Genomic DNA, 20,876 nt, shown 5'->3' with positions numbered 1-20,876 from the left:
TCTTCACACAGGGATTATGGTCTTTCCTACCTCTCCCTGCGAGCTAGCATTGGTCTGTGGACTTCATTTCTGTGCATCGTGCTTGTTGCCACAGATGCCAGCAGCCTCGTGTGCTACATCACTCGATTTACTGAGGAAGCTTTTGCAGCACTCATATGTATCATATTTATTTATGAGGCATTGGAAAAGCTTGTCCATTTGGGAGAAGTGTATCCCTTCAATATGCACAATGATTTGAATAAACTGACTTCATATTCGTAAGTACCAAGTTACTATCTGTTAGTGAAATAAATAGGGACATATAGAGGGACATATTGTTTACTAAATGGCAGTGGGTACTGCTTCCAGGAAGGGTAGGAGGAATGCTAGGGTTGGTGTGGGCATGAAAAACATCAAAACAATTCTATTCAGGATGCTGTGAAATTGAATTTTCTGTGTTAGCTATGGGTGGTTGAAAGGGATAAGGGGTTGTGACAAAGCCTGCTTTAATACAGCTTTCCTAAAGGTCAGAACAGGATTTCTGCTTGCTACTTCTAGGAATTATAGTTTCATGAAATAGGATGACTTGGGTTAGCAGCTCACACATGCCAGATGAAGATACTGCTTACTGTTGCTCAGAGAAAACTGCTCATTTTTCATAGTTTAAATGAAATAATTTAAATGTTAGTGCTCCCCTCCTGTTGGAGATGTGCATCTTCCAACTTCAGGTGTACCTGTGTGGTCACAGTGTGGGTGAGGGACCCCTAACAAGGTCACATCCATGCACGTGGGGTGAGAGTCCCTGCTTGTTGCACTGGGGCAGTCATTCTCTAGTTGGAGGGCAGAATACTCTCTGTCCTGCTGGGCTGCTGCTCTGCTTGGCCAGGGCAGTGATCCCCTTGCACACAGAGTGACTTCTAGCAGTGTCAAAACTGGTTTGGACTACTGTGTTTCCCCTCCAAGATCTCTGCTCACTTTTACAATCATTCAGTGCTTCTTCAGGACTTTCTTCCAGGGGGAAAGGGCAAACACCCTGCCAGGCTGCTTCTTGTGTTCCGTTCACACTTGACATTTACACTCACTTTCTTGTCTTAGCCGCTGTTAAGACCAGGCCACAATGCCAGGAGTGGGCTGTGGGAGGACACTCACTTATTTTTCCCTTCCTACTGGCTGCTCATCCTTCTGTTTCAGTGGCTCTGGGTCCTCACTGGACTTCTGCATGGGCATGTTCAATCCGCTGATCTGGCAGAAACTGTTCTGTAGGGCTTTGGGCGCTTGCCACCTGACTGTGTTTTGCCACAGGCAGGCCATGAGGGTGGAGATGGGAAGGTGGGATTGTAATTTGCTTTAGCTCTGTGGTTTTTGGGACATGCCACAGTGTTCAGCATGGGTTTGCCCTGCATTTTTTCTCTTACAAAGCTGTAGGAGATCCAGCTGTCCACAATTGTTTTCTTCCTCCTTTCCCTTTCCTTTTCTCCCCACTCTGTAACCCCCAGTGGGTTAAAGGGTTGCAGAACAAGCATGTTCAGTTAATTGAGCCACAAAACAATCTCAAATACTCTTACATTTTTCTGGGTGTGGGTTTTTCCTTTCTTTTCCTGCATTTCTACTTATCTACTTGGTGGCATACTTTATCTTCATTGTCTTTGTTGAGAAATTTGTCAAGTCTTCCTTCAGCATGCTTTTTTATGTTGCTGCTTTGACCAACAACTAATTATGATTTGTCTCATCATGCTTATTGTTGCAATTCCTTTCTCTATTGATGATTCTGTATTGGCAACTGCTTTGTAGGAGCTACTGCTTTCCACTCCTTTCCTATTTCCTGTTTCTGTTAGTTTAGAATTCAGTTAGCAAAAGATAATTTGTTTACTCAGTATTTTCAAAATTCCCCAAACATTGTGCTATACAAATCTATGTTCTTTTTGCCCATGCACGTGTAATGTCTCTTCTTTCTTTACCCTCACACCACCAGGATGCAGATTTTCCCTTCCATGGTTCATTGGGGTTTTTTTTTTTGGTGTGTTTAGTGAATCTCATAGAAAAAGGAGACTTACTTCTTGCTTACTAACTCTTTCCCCTCTTCTACACAAATTTTTATGTGTTAAGCTTACCAGTTGGTGTACTTGTAGCTTTATTTGAAAACATCCCATTAAATCCATATTCAGTCCATTGTGTTTTGGTTTTTTTTTTTTAATATGATGTGTACTTCTGTCAACCTGTCTGACAGAAAGGATTCTGCAGTGTGAGTTTGCAAAATGCTGCAATAGGGAGGGGGATTTTTACTTCTAAAAAAATATTGCTAAAAATTTTGTATACACTTGCTTTAAAGCTGAGCACTGTAAGCATTTATATCTTCAGTTAGCTGACAACATACTCAAATATGGTGTCTTTCTTGAGGGTGACCTGATTCTTCATTTCCCCCACCCTCTCAATAGTCCTGGATCAGGTAAGGAAAAGCCTTGTACTCTGTTTCTTCCATAGAAGTTTGGGATAAACTCTGGTTTAAACTCTTCAGGATTTTTGAATTTACTTCAGATTGCTGCATTTTGGCACATACAGCTTAAAGGCATGTAAACTTTTTTTCTTCCCTTCAGATGTGTGTGTTCTGAGCCTGAGAAACCAAGCAATGACACATTGCGTATGTGGAGGACTATCAATAAGTCTCGTGAAGACATAGCATGGAATAATCTTACTGTTTCTGTGAGTATCTGGAAGCTATATGTATGTATCTGTGTGTGTATATGTGCATATGAATAAAATATAAACACCTGCACAGTACTAGTGTTTATTACATTTTTTTCATCTGATTTCTTTTTTTAACTGAACCCGCACTGTTTTCCTTAAAACTGTATTTTTCAACTCTCTTAATTTCTTCCATAAGGCTTTCCAGAGTCAGTGTAGAGGACTAGATGAGTGAGTCCAGAGCAGTAAAGGCTAATATAAGTCTACTTGAGGTAGCCACCTTAATGCTTTTAGGCACTACAGTAATCTTCCTGTAGGGGAACATGATGAGGTGAATAAGCAGGAGTTTGCTTTCTTCCAGTTCCTGAAAGAAAAATTTTTAATATGACATGGTGATGGAATTTGTATTTGAAGTGTGGCAGTAATCACATGTCATTAGTTATTAGACATTGGTACAAAACTCCCAACAATCTAAGGAATCTAAGGAAATACCTAAATATTGATTGGAAGAAATAATTATTTGAAATGAAAAACAATTATTTACAATGGGCTCCAAGGTATTAACTTATGAATTGGATATTTTATACCAATATCTAATTTTGTGTGTAGGTGAAGAGGAGGAAAGTTACCATGTGCAAGTGCTCTGGAAAGCTTTTAGAAAGAAACACTTTTGCTGATAAGTAGTTTCTTGGGCAGTGTGCAGTGGAATAAATGCAGCTGTGTGCAGCCACTTTGCTTGCACTGGCATCTGATTCCCACCCGCTCTTGAATGATTTGGATTTGTTACTGGTTTTGTTACATTTGTTAGGTTGGCCATCTGAGGCTGTCTAGAACAGCAGTGGATGTCTGTGTATGGGCTCCCCTTGTGTCTGAGCATAAACATTCACACTGAAGCACCTCTTTTGCACTGCAGAAATACCACGTAAAACCACAGTGCTTTTCTTGACTTGTAGCAGGACTTTTTTCTGTGTGCTACCTATGGCTTCTAGTTTAGTATAATCACTTAGGATGACAGTTTCTTTTGAGCTTAGTTTTTATATTTCCTTTATATTTATTACTTATTTTATATGCCTTTTCATCTATATGCCTTTACCTCTAAAGCATCTTTAGTCTTACCCGAGACACAGAACTGACCTGGGAATTGGTGTTATCGTATAAGCAAGGTAGATTGTGAAAAGGGAAAACTTGTGCCATAAGATAAATTTTCAATTAATTAACTGATAAATTAGGCTAGTGCAGTGCTGCTTCCAGCTACTTGAATTATTGGCTTATGTTTTCCTTGTATTCCATGTGTCTACTTGAACTTTTTGCTTTGCATTTTAGTAAGTCTTTTGGATAGCTGTCATCTGATTTTTTTTTTTTAATTTAAATCGTTAAATTAAATCGTTAATTAATTAACCGTTAAAATTAATTTAAATAGTTTTTTTTAATTAAAATCGTTATTTACGATGCTTTCCTACTTTGCTAGTAATGTTTTCTTATGGTTTGGGTAATCTTATTTTATAAGACTGTTTTTTCCCTTAACTGAGCAAAACAAAGTCAAAGAGATAGGAGAAACTGAGGAGATCCTTTTTTATGTTTGTTAGCTAAAGTTGATGTTGGATATTCTGCTTTTCCTGCATTGAAAAACAGAATAGAAGTAATGTGACTGTTAAGAAATTGTTTCTTCTTGGACATCTCCCAGCATTTTTGGCATCCTGAAATAATCAGTGGTGGCTACTGTGGCTTTTCTGGAACAGACAGCACACTGTCTGGCTTTTCCAGGGTGAGGTAGTCATGAAGGAAAGAAACCCTTGATGGAATTATGGACTTTCTCAAATGTGTTTTATATAGAAAAGTTGGAAGCTTAGTTGAATGTACTGAATTAATAAAACAGACTTATGAAGAGTTTTTCTCTTTGCAGGAATGTTTAGAATATCATGGTGTGTTTCGTGGATCAGCTTGTGGCCATCATGGACCATATATTCCAGATGTTCTTTTCTGGTCTGTCATACTATTTTTTGCAACATTTTTCCTCTCCTCTTTCCTTAAGAAATTCAAGACCAAACGCTATTTCCCAACTAAGGTAATTCTGATTAGAGACTAGACTATTGTTACCTTGTAATATATACACCTTGATATAATTTAATGGAGTTGAATTCTGTTTTGAGCAATTTCTTTTAAGATAGGAAAGGAAATGAAAACCCAAAATTCAGCTAATAATTACAAAGTTTAGGACATTTGAGGAAAGAAATAATCTGCAAAAATTCGGTGTTTATTCTGTATTTTTGTAGAATTACAACAAGATATTCTAAACTTTGAAAGATCTAAGCAGTCCATCTCCTCACATTAATCAGTATTGCCAGGCATCATTAGTAGAGACAATATTGTGACTCTTTTCCTCACGTAGCCATACAAAGCAATTAATTACTTTCCCCAAACCACTGATGTCTATTGGGTTTAGAGTGGTTCCTCAGGGGATTGCTATTTCTAATAGATGTTAATGTGATGCTTCTTTTGAGATTGATTTATGTAACTTCTGCTAGGCAAAATGAAGTGGTTAGATCTGCTATAAACCTCAACTCCCTCATCCCTGTAATGTCTTCCTAATGTTTAATAAAGTTATCTTTGATAATATGAATGTATTGCAAATTATCCGCCTCCTATTGATTAAAACATGAAAGTATGAATATTATTGACCTAAGGTACCAGGAACTAGCTGTGATGGCTGAGCCTCCTAATGGGATTGAGAGGAGAAGGAAGATTGTGGAGTTGTTTAAAGTAATTTGCCTCTTGCAGTAGTCCACTTTTAAATGACTGAACAGCTGTATGGAATACTTGTCTTCTGCAACTTCATACTGTGCTGGCAGGCAGCTTGAATTTGAAAGTAACAAGAAAAAGTAGATAATGTTCAGTGGTAGTATAATATAAATAAACCTCACTTTTTGTAGAGGAGAAAATCATCTTCCTACATGTGGAAATTATAACGTTGAAAAAGCAAGACTTAACACAAGTCTTTTCTTTATAGGTACGTTCCACCATCAGCGACTTTGCAGTATTTCTGACCATAGTAACCATGGTTCTGATTGACTATCTTGTAGGAGTACCTTCTCCTAAGCTTCTTGTTCCAGAGAAGTTTGAGGTAAGAAACAAAACCTTTTGAAAAACATAACTTTTAAAATGATTGAAGTTTTATGAACAGTAGAACAATCAAATCGTACAGAAACAGAAGTTTCTCTTTTTTGATTACAATGTGGTTGATCAAGTAGTTTCTCTTTTCTGTTTTGGACGTATGTCTCATCTGACAAAAAAATTTATGTTTTATATTATTACTGAAAAGAAAGGATTCTTTTGTGTAAATGTACAAAATGAAGGAATCAAATGGGTTTGTTTTGATTTTTCCCATATAAATGCCATGGTCACCTGTAACAACTAAATCAGTCTTTTGGTCAAAGCCATTGGAAGACAACCTAAACATATACTTAAGGGACTGCTCTGTTGGTCGTTGAAACTGTTTGTAATGATAAAATCTGCATTCTATTTTAGTCATTTAATTCTCCTTGTTGACGAGTTGGTGTCCTTTTTTCAGCCCACCCGAAAAGATCGAGGATGGTTCATAGATCCTCTTGGACACAATCCTTGGTGGACACTCTTGGTTGCTGCTCTTCCTGCTTTACTCTGTACCATTCTCATTTTCATGGATCAACAAATAACAGCTGTTATTATAAACAGGAAAGAGCATAAACTGAAGGTAAAAGTCCTTTTTATGTAAGTCTAATGTTGTGTAAGTTACGTAAAATCAGATTCATTCTGCAAATTTGTGAAATTACCATCAGCTGCTAAATATAAATTGACTAATCAAGAACAAATATAATTTTGTGGATACTCTCAAAGTATCTGACTTTTGCAGTTGTATTCACCTGCTGAGTTAGAAGTATGATCATATAAATAGAAAGTTTTTCAAGTTATTTGTTTGCTTAATTTTACAGAAAGGCTGTGGTTATCATCTTGATCTGCTCATGGTTGGTATTATGTTGGGAGTATGTTCTATCATGGGCTTACCGTGGTTTGTTGCTGCAACTGTCCTGTCTATAAGTCATGTTAACAGCCTGAAAGTTGAATCTCAATGCTCAGCACCAGGAGAACGACCAAAGTTTTTGGGAATCCGGGAGCAGCGAGTGACAGGATTGATGATTTTTGTGCTGATGGGGACGTCAGTGTCCATGACCTCTGTGTTAAAGGTAAAAGAGAGTTTTTCCAAAATATTTTCTTTGTGCTATTGATGTTGTGATTTAGCATTTCATAATGTGAGAAAGTTCTTTTATTTTAAGTAAGATATGCCTGGACTCATTCTCAAATTGCTTTTTTAGCAACAGATGTTAGTTGAATAGAAACACTATGGAAGGATGCAAGAAAATGAAATCTGAGAAAGCTAGGAATGTAGTGAGTAGTGAAGAAAGCAACCTTTTCCTGTGTTACTTGATTTTTCTTGCCAACATTTTTTTAGTTTTTCCAGTTCATGTTACCTAAAAACTGCAGTTTTTATGTAAGTGCTTAAATGGAGAGAGAAAAGGAGTGTGATAAAGAAGTAAAGCTACTTGAGCAGAAGTAATGTAGTGTAGCAGAAGGAGCAGAAACATTACTTTAAAAGGGAGAAATTCCATTTTTCACTTCTTGTTCTTCAGCTTACTAAACTTAATTTGATTCTTAGAGTGTCAAGATTATTTTATACATGATCACACTATAATGGTGATTTTGCAGTTGTGTTGTAGCATCAGATTACACTTTATCTCCTAATTTATATCCCTAGTGACCTTTTAATGACTATTGGAAGAAAATTCAGTTGGATTTTGCTCAGATTTACTAAAATCTGTTCAACTTCTACTTTGCTGTTTCAAATCCAGTAGTTAAAAGGAGAAATTAAAGAATTATCTTTTTTGTTGTCAGAAATGCAGATAACTGCGTAACTGCTGGTATTTCTAAAGAGCTTTGTAAAAGTCTGTATAAACAAAGAAAGATCTCAAGTAATTTCATAAGAAATGCAGCTTCTCAAATTTAGATAATGGGAAAGAATAATCCTGTAAACATGCAGCTATAGTTTAATAAGTAGTTATGTATTATAAATTTTAAATAGTTGACCATTTGTATATCTATTAAAGAATGTAAAGGTCCGTAAAAAATAAGACCATTGCAGTTACTAAAAAAAAATTCAGATTTGACAGTCTCTCATTAAAGTTACCAAGAGCTCAGCTGTATAATGTGAACAATCAGAATCAAAAGCAGAAACACTGAAATAGTTTTATTGTTGCTCAAAAGCGAAAACTAAAAGTGGTGGTTGCTGAAGCAAAGTGTTTTCAATCCCATATTTTAACTTTTTATTCATAGAAAGGAATACTTTTTGGTTTATGGGCCCAGGGTAATAGGAATGAAATTATAACTCTTTGCTTTTAAGAAATGTTTTTCTTTTTCAGTGTGAATGACTGTTATTGTTCAAAAGAAGTAAGGAGAACAAAGCCTTGCATCTGACAGTTGTTGTGCTTTTGTTCCATGTGTGGATTTATACTGATTTAATGCAATAGAAGACACTATATCAAATTACACAACTTACAGTGAAGACACTAGCCACACACACACATACATCATGAATCCCTAAGGCCTAGTTTTATTTCACACTGTTTAAATAAAGAGTTTTGTTCAGTCTTGATAGCAGCAGTTTTTATTAAAATTTCATGTTGTATCTTGGCTGTCCTTTACTTGGAAGCTTAATGAATTCAGGAGCAAAGAAGGCTTCGCTGCAGAGGGTTGATGCAAGTGCCACTGAAATCAGTGGACAACTTTGTTATCTTAGTAAGCTTTAAGTTATATCAAAATAGAAAATCACACTGTATAAAATTATATAAGCTATTATATATTACAATTTAAATTATTAGAAATATTATTTTAATAAGCTTTAAATTGGTCTTCTTACTGAAGCAAAACTTAGTTCTGAATAATTAGCAGATTTTCATAGCTCAGTAGGTATGGTGAGGTTTTTGTATTGTCTGTTCCAGGTGTTCAGAAGTAAAACTTAATGTGGCAATTTACTGAAGTTGTACAGATTACCGTAGTCTTGATACAGTTCCTGTCAAACAGCAGCATAAAGCAGTATATTTAGCATGAATAGAAATTTTTCTTGCAACCTAGAAAATTGAGTGAGTGAGCAGTCAAGGCAGAACTGCTTTTTTATCCTGATGATAACCTTGTTAGTTCTAGATTTTTTTTGCTGCTCAATAATACATATGTATTCTTTTAAATAAAGGTCTTCAGATTTCACTTAAGTAAAATATAAAGTAAAAAATAACTTGGTCTGTGCCTTTCACTCATATGGACTGCTCTCTTATGTCATGTTGATTCCACTTTTAACTGTGGGTGTTTTTTCCCCCCTAGTTTATTCCAATGCCAGTTTTGTATGGTGTCTTTCTTTACATGGGAGTATCTTCATTAAAAGGGATTCAGGTAAAGTCTGATTTTTAACAAGCAGTTCACTTTTGTTTAACACTGAATGAAAAGGAAGCTGTAACACCCTGCATTATGTGAGCCACAATAAAGTTGTTCCATATTTTCTGAATAGCATATAGGATAATTTCCTTGGTGTCATGTTCAAGTATTTGTTCTTACAATATTATGTCTTCACTTGTCAGTTCTTTTTTATTTATTCTTTCAATAGCATAGCTAAGAAACAAATTTTCTGAAATATTCTGGAATTTTTGATTGCTGGGGGGGGCCATTGCTGACCCCTGCAAAACAGCCCACAGTTCCACCCCCTTGAATGTTCACTGCCTTTCATTAGTATTTAATTTGGGATTATTTTACATTTCTGTAGTCTCCTGTGAACATTCATTTTCTTCTGGTGAGGCAAAAAATAATTAACTGAAGAATGCTTTTATTTTCCCATGCAGTTTTTTGACCGTATAAAACTGTTTGGAATGCCTGCCAAACATCAACCTGACCTGATTTATCTACGTTATGTGCCACTGTGGAAGGTCCATATCTTTACAGTTGTTCAGCTCACTTGTCTAGTTCTCTTGTGGGTGATCAAAGCCTCTGCAGCTGCTGTTGTTTTCCCTATGATGGTAAGTTTTCTGGTTTGCCAGTTAATAATTTTTATACAAGACTACATGTATTATTCAGAGTCTCTTCAGAAGATGCTTGCTGCCTTTAAGAAAGAAGGAAGTGGGAAAGAAACAAAAAGCCCCTGTAGTACAAGCTGTTCACTTTTGAAACACAGAGACTTCTCATTTCCTAAAAAGCAATTCAGTTGTGAATAGCTACTGAAAGTGGAAATTATTTACCTTTGGGGTAAGGTGAAATCTAGTACTAGAAAAAAGGGCTTCAGTTACAGATTCTGAGTGTTCTGAAAGTGTGTGTGCATTTTTGTTCATTTGAATAGTATAATATATAAAGTATTTTTTCTGTGGTTCCCTTTAGGTTCTAGCATTAGTGTTCGTTCGCAAGCTCATGGATTTGTGTTTCACCAAAAAAGATCTTAGCTGGCTTGATGATCTTATGCCAGAAAGTAAAAAGAAGACAGAAGATGATGAAAAGATAAAAGAGAAAGAAGTAAGTGTGAAAACAATCAAACTGAGCATGTTGTAAATTTCTAGGAAATACCTAATGCAATTTAAAATAATACTATGTGACCTGAGCATATGACCTTATATACCAGATACATATTTTGAAATTCTTCACTTACTTAAGAAATTAAATTCTTTACTAGAGGAACAGTTGCTGCTGGTTAAGGAATTAAGTCTTTGTTTCAATTATGCTATTACAAACTATGATTTTTATTTGTGATCAAAATTTTCAAGCAAAGTGTAAAGAAGCAGTTGTTAGCACAAAAATGTTGGGTTTTTTGGTCTTTCATCAGATTAGAAGGAAAGAAAATGGAGAGAAAGGAGAGGGAGAGGGAAGTGGTGGAGTAGGATTTCTTTATTCTGCTTAAATTAGTCACAAAAGTGTTCATAATATCAGGGACATTTTGCTCATGTGTGTTTGTGGAGCTGTCATTCAGTGCAACTACTAGTTACCAAAAATACAGTAATATAGCTTCTGGAACTTATCCATGAAAGTCCTGCCTTTCTGTGCACCATCTAGATGAATTCCTTGCACAGCCTGTAACACCCTCCTTCCCCAGTCTCCCATGTCCCCTCCCTTAATAAGACACTTCAAGGAGGAAAGGTCAATCTCTGTCTCCTGCATTCAACTGTGGTATCTATACAGAAGTGCCTTTTACCCCTATGGAATACCTGTCTTATAACTTGAATAAGTTGAGATGATAACTGAATAAATTGAGATACTACTGTAGTTTCTGCTGTGTGAGTAATTTTACAATCTTCTTACTTGGAATTTACAGGAAGCAGAGAGAATGTTTTCAGACCATGACAGTGTACACCTTGCATATGGAGAAGCAAATATAGATTTTCCTGTAAAAACCCTGAAATACAGGTATAAAATGTGTCTGTTTAAAAATTCTTTTATCAGAGCCCAAAATTTTCTTTATATTAAGTTGGTTGTTTATGAGTTGAAATAATTTTTCCCCAAGCTGGTAACTTAGCCATAATTAGGAAATAGGAATATATATCTCATGGTGCTACATTAGTATTTTTGTACTGCATTGTTCTTTAAAACTGCATCTTAATTATAAATTTACATGACCATCTTGAACAGATCAGATGACTCAATTTCGACCAGCTGTACTAAAGGTGAAGAAGCATCCTTGGTCAGTTTTGATGGAATATTTGTGTGCTACTGTGCATGAAATACTGAGCATTAAGCAACTAATAGCATCAGTTGAGCCATGTGTTTGCCAGCCACTTGGGTTTTGCAGAAGAAATCCAAGTGTGTAATTATTTGGTTTACCTAAGCAAAAGTTAAAGTCATAATCTCTGTAGTACAAAAAACCCGTTGTACAGGCAACCATTTTTACTTTAAAATATTATTTTCTGAGCATAAATATACAAACAGATTCTCTTCCAGAAAAGGAGGTACTCAAATTTCAGTCATGGAAATTCTTTCACCTTTGATAGGCATTTTGCCTCAGTTGGTGTCTCCATTACTGGGGTTGTATTTAGCTGAGTGGTCAGGTGTTCTCAGCTGTTCCAACAGAAGTGTAAGATGTGACGGATGAATAGCTTACAGGTTTTCTTTTCGTCTCTAATACCAAGGGTTCCTAGGTTAAAAATTTGCCTTCCTGTGGATCTAGGGTAGTACCAGGTATCCCCTGATGAGAGTTGGGAACAGACAGAAATTTGGATTAGACAGATATTTCTGCTGAGTGCTGCTGTCTGTTCTCAGAGCAGGCTTAATCAGACTTAAGCAACTCAAATGAAAATGCTAAAGCTTTTTAAAAAAACATTTGAGTTGCTAATTGCTCTCACAGTAGAGGTGAGACTTCATCACCTGTGTGTGTATGTATGTTTTGTATGTATTCTGCTGCCTTGTATGTCTTGTGGGATCCCTGAGGAAGAATGGCTTTGAAAGTTTTTTTCTGCCATTTGAAAAACTTAGAGATGATCTGGGATAGATTCTGAGGCTTAAGTGTGGAACAGAACAGAAAGCAGACCTACAGGCAGCACCTGAGTCTGCTTCACATAGAACTGTGTGGAGAACAAAAGTGGAAATAGGCTTTAAAATCGTTACATCTGTGAAGGTAAACTTATCTTCTGCAACACTTGGGAGGGGGGTGGTCTGACAAAATAACCTTGCAAAATATCTAATTAGGCTTTTTAGAAAAAAAAGCAAAACTTATCTGTCAAAATAATTGGAATTTCTAGATTTTTAATAGTTTCAAATCTCACTTAAATTTTTGAAATTTTATTAACCTTTGCTCTTTTGCCCTTGATTATTTCCTAGAAGCCACTTAAAGTAACTGATCCATTAAGGTTTTAGCACAACAGTGTGATTCAATTCATTATTTCTTGGCATGCAAAATAATTTTCTGAACCTAGGTATGGGTTACCTCTCAAGTTTTCTCAATATCTTACTGGTGAAAAACTGTTTTGAGATGCTATGTCGTTATGGTAGTGCTGGTTAGTTAAATTTTCAGTTTTTTGTTGAAGTATACTTTTAAGAGGTGAACTCAACTTGTGGCTGTGTAAATATTGAAAGAAGGCACAACTGATGTAAATGATGAGTGACAGTAAGTATAATAGTGTTGCAAGGAATTGAATACTAACCTGAAAGTATGTTTGTTCTTTAGCACTGATCCCTCAGTTGTAAACATATCAGACGAAATGGCCAAAACTGCACAGTGGAAGGCTCTTGCCATGAGTACTGAGAATGCCAAAGTAACCAGAGCTAACCTGAGGTAGCTATAATTACTCACACCTTTTCTAACTAATTGTCTTGTGTTTATCAGCCATACTTGTATTTATTGAACTATATCTTAAAAAAAATGTGGTCTATGAATCTGAGTTACTGACTTCTTACTTTAGAAGAATTTGAATTTGAGCTTAATTTTTCCTCTTTGCTCTGATTTTATCAGTTTCTATAAGGAATTATTTTCTTGCTATTTTATTAATGTATTATTTTAAATAGTAATTTTAAAATTACTATTTATTTACTTAAGACAAGTGTTTATTGCTCTGATGAGCTTAGGGTTTCTAAGTACTAGTATGTATATAAGCATGAGAGTGGTTTGATGCTCAATAATACAAATTCCACTGAGAATGCAAGGTAAGTCCAGCACTTGCATTGTTGCTTTGTACTGCCCTAGGTTCTGTTTTTGTGGGGGAGTGTGTTGCTTGGATTGCTTTCCCTCAACTCATTTTAAATATCTAAAAATTGAACCTGTCTCAGATGCTATCTTCACTGAAATATACTTCAGTGAAGTACATGGACAGATCATGAGCCCTCAGTGCTCTGAACTTTCCCTGTAAGCTGACACTTACCTTCTATGCTGGCCAGTAGCCTTTCTTCTCTGTGAGCTCCCCATCAAAGAACAAAGTCTGAGTGTGATGTATCATTCTGCTGTTTTATCCTGATTTATTCCCTGTCTATCTGAATCTGTCTAGGGAAACAAGCCAAGATGTGAGTATTTGTGCAGAATATTCCCAAATTCCTGAAAGGCTTGTGATTTATAGGAACTTTTATCTGGGGACTGCTCATCATCCATGCCGCTACTGCTTAGCAGTTTTTATGTAGGAATGGGGAGAATGGGCATTTTTGCCTCAGAAAACTAAACCTAAGCAGTCCTCTTGTCTATTGTCTGCATCTTCTATTGGTTGATCCTTTTCAGCCAATTCTGTCTGAGGAAGACATATCTGAGAGATACAAAATTGTCAGGTTTTGTATAAAATTACATCTCAGTGAAAGTATTCATGGTGAGGAGGGTGTGTTCATGCTCTGTGCAAGGCTGGATCATTCCATAGAGAGCATACTCTGTTCATGGCTCTGTCCAAGCCATCTCAGGTCCTGCTGGAAGCACCACTAGTGACCTAGCACTTGTATACTATCTGTCTATTCACCACACACATTGCTCCAAACAAGGCATGGAAGTACAGTTTTGGCCAGACAGCAGGTCAGCCAAGGGTAAAGGAGACAGAGAAAGAACTTTGAGGTGTTTTGTAAGAGGAAAAGCTTAAGAGACTCATTAGTGCAGGCACCGTTTTCATGAATGTCTAGGCTGAGTTGTTTAAACATTTTTAAAATGTTAAATGAATATTTAATTAAATAAAATATTTCAATTAATATTTAATTTAATATTAATTAAATAAATGAACTAAAATATTTCAAAATCTTCAGTACCGCATGAGTGAGACCATCAAGAAGACAAATTGAAGAGATAAGAGAGTATGTGTGTCAGTACGCCCTCCTTATTTAATAGGTGTTTTCTTCCCTGCTAAATTCTTAGAAGCAGCCCATTACACAATTTATGAATGATTCTAGTGAATTATCTGATAGTCATTGGGCATATAAGGCTTGAAGAGATACAGGCCTGCATTTCTTTTTCCAGAAGAATGAAAATGTTTAGATTTGGTTTTCAGGCAGTTCTAATTTAGTACAATTTCATCTCTCACTTTCCTGTTTCCTGAGTAGGTTAAGTTAGTATGGAATTATATGCAATACTAGTGAATCAGGCTTCTAATCAGTTTGCAGTGTTTTTTGTTGTGCTTAGCCTTGCATTCATTATTCCATCTATTGATTATGTTTTGCTATAAGACAGTTCCCTTTGATTCTATAACATACCCTCCTTGAGATTAGTACAGTAAAAAATCCATCTTGGTAGGGAACTTGCTAAAACTGCAAATGGAAAATAAGAACCACTGGTGCCAGAAACTGGGTTTTTAACAGGCAATCTGATAGTGCATTAATCTTGAAAATGTTGAAAGGCAGACTTCTTGAGCCTTAACTCAATTGGTTGCTGTTTTGAGGTGTTTGCTATACTTTCTTTGCATCCTGTTGAGATTCAGAGATGTCACTACTGGTCATTCAAAAGTAATTTCCAGTAAATTACTGATTTCAGTTCTGTTAAGGTTTTTCTGCTTAACTGTCTTCATCTGGTGGTACAGACAGACATTTAGTGCTGTGGTAAAAATGGTTCTGTAAGCACTGCTATTTTCAGATTTATATTCAAATACTAATGCAGTTCAAAGGAGGCATGTCTCTTATAATTCCAGATGACATGTTGTGTGGCTTGACATGATTTATTAAAAACCATGTATTTTTAAGATGATCAATTTTTTATTTTTTTATTTTCTTTTTCTGAATTGATTCAGATTGCTTTTTCTTTTTTCCTCAGCCATCTATTGTAGTTTACAGACTGTGGGGTCCCAGCACACTTGTATCTTCTAAGGAGACCCAGAATTTTTCTCTTTGCATGAATTTCTAATATATTTTTTTCCTTAAAGAGCAATCTACAGATGTGTCATCTCTTTTGAAATTCATCCTCCCTCTTAGGCTGTTCCATTTCATCTTCTACTGACTTCCAACTACCTTATGACATTCCTTATTGTCCTTCAGTCAGGCACTGTTCAGTGTCTGTGTCCCTAAGAGTGTCAGTTGTTCAGGTGCCACTTGTCTTTTGAGTCTTCTGCTTCACTTGAATGGAAGGTTCAGGTTACACAGGTTTCTTACTGTCCTCTGCTGTTGTTGGAAGTGTGGTTTCCCCTTTTGAACAGACTGAAATGTCCTCTCATGCTTGTGAACAGATGGTTTCCCTGCCCAGGAATAAAGATGTATTAGTAATATTGCTTGTTATGTATTTTTGAGTATTTTTACCATTTTGCAGGCTGTGTTGGGGATTTGTTTGTTTGTTTTTAAAGAAGTTTTGCAAGAACAGTTTCAAATCAATAAAAGCAGTGGAATTGGATATGGTATTTATGAAGGAGATATTGGTGTTTTCTCTCTTTTAAGTTAAGTCACTGCTCCTGTGAATATTATTTAACAATTACTAAAATGTAATAGAAGTGCCTTATCATAAAAGCATCCTCATGTAAATACTTTCAGGTTTCATTTTGAAGTATAAAACATTTGTAATTTAACCTTTCCTAAAGTGGCCCAGACTTTACATTTTCTTCTTTGTTTTCAAACAGCCCTGAAAAACCAGAAAGCGTGGAAATAGAAGTGGAAAAGTCACCTGTTGTGAGATACGTGGATGCTGAAACATCTTTATAGAATGGAAACAATGGGAATTGCTTATATTTGTGTGTACATATATATCACTGTAGGATATTTTACCATGGAAGTGTGATTTCCAGTTTAAGGAGCAACAGATATTTAATTCCTGCCATTTTTTGGGCACTGTAGATATGCTTGCATAATGCAAAGATTTTCCCAGCAAATAAGATGAGTGGTAATCACACTTCAGCTATTTATTTTATTGGAAATTTTATTTTCATTTTTAAATAGGAAGACTGTAATGAATGCTTATTATTTTCCATAATCAATATTTGCATAAAAGTTACATCAGCTTTTGCTGATGATTACTGGTCCACATTGCTTAAAATTTTGCAATACCTCTGTTTATAATGTGCGCCACAGAAGTTTTGTTTTCCATGCAGGCAATTAGTGCTTGTTTTTGCAGGGTATACTTTTTTTGTGGTTTCATAGAACAAATGTTAATGTGCAGTTGACAAGAACTACTGTGTTTTATGTCTCCACTCCATGCTAGTGTTTTCTGGATTCTGTCTCTCCTACTCTACAGGAGTGGCCTAGAGCCCTAAGTCAGGTGGTTAGTTAAGCCTTAAAATGTATCTAAATACCCTGGTGTGCTGCTTTCTTTGGTTTTCTGAATTCTCTTGAGTTTTCATTATTGTCCAGTAACAGTATGAGTGCAGTAATGGCAGTTACAGTCCCAGATCAGTATTTGCCATTCTGGACACTCCATGTTTACACAATATAAATTGGATTTACAGGCAGCAATTGGTCTCTAGGAAATTATAAGTACTTACCACATCAGTACTCTTGAATTCTTTTCTTCCTGTTTTTGCTTACATTTTTCCCATAGATTTTCGGTGTCTGATTTGCTCAGCTTTAAGATTTTGGAGTATTTTATATCTTCATCAAATATATTTCTTGGTTAATAAATTTTTTAATTTACTGTGTATTTGATTAAATTAGTTGGAGCTCAATTCTGGAATAGGTTTATGATCAGTATTATTTTATGGATTACTAATTGCTTGTGGTATTTGTATGTACAGTTCTGATCCTCTCCATTGTAAAGGGCATATATGGTAGCACACCAACTTATTTTTAAACACATTATTTATTTTAATTAGTATAAATTTCTATCATGTAAGATGAATTGAAAAAATAAATATTCATTTATTAAAGTAAATGGGATTTTTTGGGGACTCCACTGATAAAGATGCAGTCAGTGCATTTATTGTAGTTACATTTTCAAGTTCTAGTGTTTAGCATTATAATATTTGAAATAATGAGAATTTTATATATAAATGAAAATCTTGATGACTTACCTGCTCAGTTTCCATTCTTAATATTTCTTTTGCCTTATGCCTTAGTTTTTTTGGCTTTAATTTCCAACAGTATCTCTTTACATTCTGAATTGCCACTAGCCCTTTCTGGATCATTACAATGGCTTTAATTAGAATCTGTGCTCATTTAATACTAGAAGATGCTGTTTGCTTAATGCTGCTTTTGGTAGAGTTGGGAGTTTTACCATGGACCAAGTGATAAAATTCTCAACGATTGCAAAAGGAGCTGATTCTGGAGGAGGGCAGACTTTATCTGAAAATCCCACTTGAGGTGGAATTTTGGTGCTCTTCAGCCAAGTGTCACCTGTAGAGAAGGTAACTGTATATTACAAAAATAAGGCAATCAGTGGGAATAAATAGAAACATTTTAAAATAGTATTTACATTACATGGACTGTTACTGTTCCCTTTAAATTTAATGCAATTATTTAACATTTTTTTTCTTTCCTTTTTTCATTTAACTGAATTCTGAGAAGGCAGTTTAAAGAAAGAAAATCGTAGTGTACAGCAATATGAATAATGGTATCCAAACTGTCATAACAGGCTCAGGTCAGTGGCAAAGCAAGAGAGGTCTGCATTACCAGTTTGAGCAATACTGTGTAATGACCTGCATTCTTAGATGGTAGTGTAGCTCGTGCCTTAGTTTGACCTCATGCTCTTTCAGAAAGTAACCCATGGTTTCCCTCTGATCAAACTGAGATAACAATGAAACTACAGCAGATGGTTTCTCAAAACTTCATACATTATTTTAAAAAAACCCTAACAACATCCATCTGCATGTCAGTAGTTGACAACTAAGTACCTCTTGCACTGAATCAAGGAGGGAAGAGATATTTTGAGGATTTTATGTAGCATCATCCACAGTACAGTACTTCTGTCCTCAGTAGTATTTTTCACTTCCTGTTCATAGTCCTACAACAGTTTCCAAAGACCCAAAAAATTACTAGAAGCCTCTTGGATTTCTAACTCTTTAATGCTGGAAATCAGGGTTCCATGGTGCTGCACACCTTGTATTTGGCTTCTACTTCAGAAGTTTTGGTCATTATTACAGGAGGTGGATATATTTTGAGTAACATTGAAAGGAAACAAAACCAAAGCCCCACAAGTCTAATCACAGTATTTATTGAATTGTGTAGATATTTTAATCAGTACCAGAAATACCATGACTTGGCAAGCCAGTTTACAGTGACCTTTAGTTCCAGTGTTCTTGGGCAATAGTTATATTTGCACTTTCTTCCCATATGAACAGGAGAAGTTCTGGTGTTAAGTACATAAATCCTTGTTGCTAATGTATGGTTAAGTGATTCAGTGGCCATTTTACACCTTCTCTGCTTTAAAGTCACACATAGTATTAAAATAAGACAACTAAGGATGTAGTTTATTTTATGTAGATGTTTTGCCTTAATGGATGCAAAAGAGCAGTGACAATTGCTGTGCACTGATTTTTATTTTTTTTTTCTTTCATAGGGCTTAAGCCCTGTAAAAACTACGCCAATGGATTTCCATTCCAATAGCTAGAGGAAAATAACCAACCCTGCACTTTTTATAGATGCCTTGGTTTCCTGGAATGGAGCTTAGTGCTACTGTGTACCTGGCTGCAGAGCCACCTCAGGAAGTCCCTCTTTTTTTTTTTTTTTTCTCCTTCTTTTTCCTTTTTTCTTTTTTTTTTTTCCTAATTTATTTATAAATATTAATGTTTACATGAAATCTAGGTCTTAATTTTGACCACTCCATTTAAATTATCATTTAAAATGTATTACTTAAAATGCAGTTTTGTGTGTTTAAATTATATTCTAGAAAACTCATTTTCGTATGTATTACAATGACACGTTTTTCATTCTGTTTACATATGCCCAAGTTAACAACAATTTCCTCCTAGATGAACTTTGCAGCTATAACATAATATTTTATATAATTGTTCCGTGAAATGTTCCAAATTGCCAAGTTTGTCATCATAAAACCCGTCAGGGTAGAACTTGGTGCCCTAATGGCTTTGGGATCTTTTTCAACCAAGTATCTTGGCCATTTTTTCTTCATTTAATGCAAGTTCTCCTGTAAGTTATCATTTGCTTCACCTGCATCTCTTGTCTTTATGCGGTCACTTCCTAATTCGTGCCCTTTGCAAAGGCAGGTTCGACAGGCTGTGAAATATTTCTGTACCAAATGGGTGTCACGTGGCAGAGCCTGCGCTGCTCTAAAGGGTTTGTCTTGTACAAAGGTTCTGGAAATCAGAAAGTGAATGGTTCAGGACTCTCAGTTCACAAATGAAATCTGCCAGGCGAGCGCCACAGCGAGCTTAGTTGTCTTTTTGCTTTCTTATGATTAGTAATGTTTTAATTACTCATCTAGGACAAAATTATCAAGTACAGTAAAACATGGGAAATACTTTGTTTATACCAACAGTAATTTATTTTATGGCAAATTTCAAGACTGTAGATGCACACAGCTTTGAGTCAGCATAAGTGTAGTGCTATAAATAAAGCAAATTGCTCAGTAAGTTTGTCAATTTTATTTTATAATGTTTTTAGTGAAAACTTCTAGGACTTTGTAGTTGGCATTGAACTTTGCCTAAAGACACTTTCATATTGAATTTAGTATCTGTTGACATTTATTTGGAATAATGAATGAGTTTGAAAAATCGATACTTTTCTAAATGATTTTATTGGAAAGACACATTACTTCTTGTATTTTCTTTTCTGTTGTTGCTGATGCTCCTGTGCAAAGGTGTCTTCCAGGTTCAGCTTTTGCAGCTGAACTGCTGTTTTGATTTTAATATTCTTTATTTGAAATGTGATTTCATACTGTATGGTTCGAATTTTTTATGACTGCTTTTCTAATTACAGTGACGTTTTCTTACTTTATAAACAAATCCAAAGCAAATGAAAACATTATTCCAACTGTAGAATCAATATTCAGTTTATACAGAAAACACAACTCTCAGACTTGTTTTTAATGTGATTCAGCCTTTGTGTTGTTTTAATTACTGCTAGAATAAAATTATCTTTTGTAACGTTTCAGAAAGTTGGTAAAAGCAATAAACAATCTCCTGGACTCCACTGGGGCCGCTTCTGTTGTCATTGCCCGGGGGGCACTGGGGTCGGGCCCGGCCGGGGCTTCCCCGTGCCCATGGCAACGGCGCCGGGCCGCGCAGCACGGCGGCTCGCGATTGGCCGGCGGGCCAAGAAGAGGGGAGGCGATTGGCTGAGGGGTCCCGTCCCGGCGGAGAGAGCGTCGTCGTAGCCGGGCCGCGGAGCGGGGTGGGGGG

General features: G+C 36.0%; 1 protein-coding gene across 8 annotated transcripts in view; it reads left to right on the top strand.

Annotated features, from left to right (window-relative positions):
* SLC4A7 (solute carrier family 4 member 7) overlaps positions 1–20,645 on the top strand; it is a 93,621-nt gene extending 72,976 nt beyond the window's left edge. For all 8 annotated transcript variants that reach the window (XM_064704675.1, XM_064704673.1, XM_064704674.1 and 5 more), the window contains 12 exons: positions 12–257; positions 2,574–2,679; positions 4,565–4,726; positions 5,669–5,782; positions 6,230–6,391; positions 6,630–6,881; positions 9,067–9,135; positions 9,579–9,752; positions 10,108–10,239; positions 11,033–11,124; positions 12,878–12,985; positions 16,212–20,645. In XM_064704675.1, the coding sequence (XP_064560745.1) occupies positions 12–257; positions 2,574–2,679; positions 4,565–4,726; positions 5,669–5,782; positions 6,230–6,391; positions 6,630–6,881; positions 9,067–9,135; positions 9,579–9,752; positions 10,108–10,239; positions 11,033–11,124; positions 12,878–12,985; positions 16,212–16,293 (1,699 nt within the window). In that variant the 3' untranslated portion in view covers positions 16,294–20,645. The remainder of the gene's footprint in view (positions 1–11; positions 258–2,573; positions 2,680–4,564; positions 4,727–5,668; positions 5,783–6,229; positions 6,392–6,629; positions 6,882–9,066; positions 9,136–9,578; positions 9,753–10,107; positions 10,240–11,032; positions 11,125–12,877; positions 12,986–16,211) is intronic.
* The last annotated feature ends 231 nt before the right edge of the window (positions 20,646–20,876 follow it).

This window comes from Zonotrichia leucophrys, chromosome 2 (genome assembly GCF_028769735.1).
Source record: "Zonotrichia leucophrys gambelii isolate GWCS_2022_RI chromosome 2, RI_Zleu_2.0, whole genome shotgun sequence".
Taxonomy (NCBI): domain Eukaryota; kingdom Metazoa; phylum Chordata; class Aves; order Passeriformes; family Passerellidae; genus Zonotrichia; species Zonotrichia leucophrys.
Note: the sequence above shows the minus strand (reverse complement) of the source record. Positions and strands in the feature narration are given on the sequence as shown.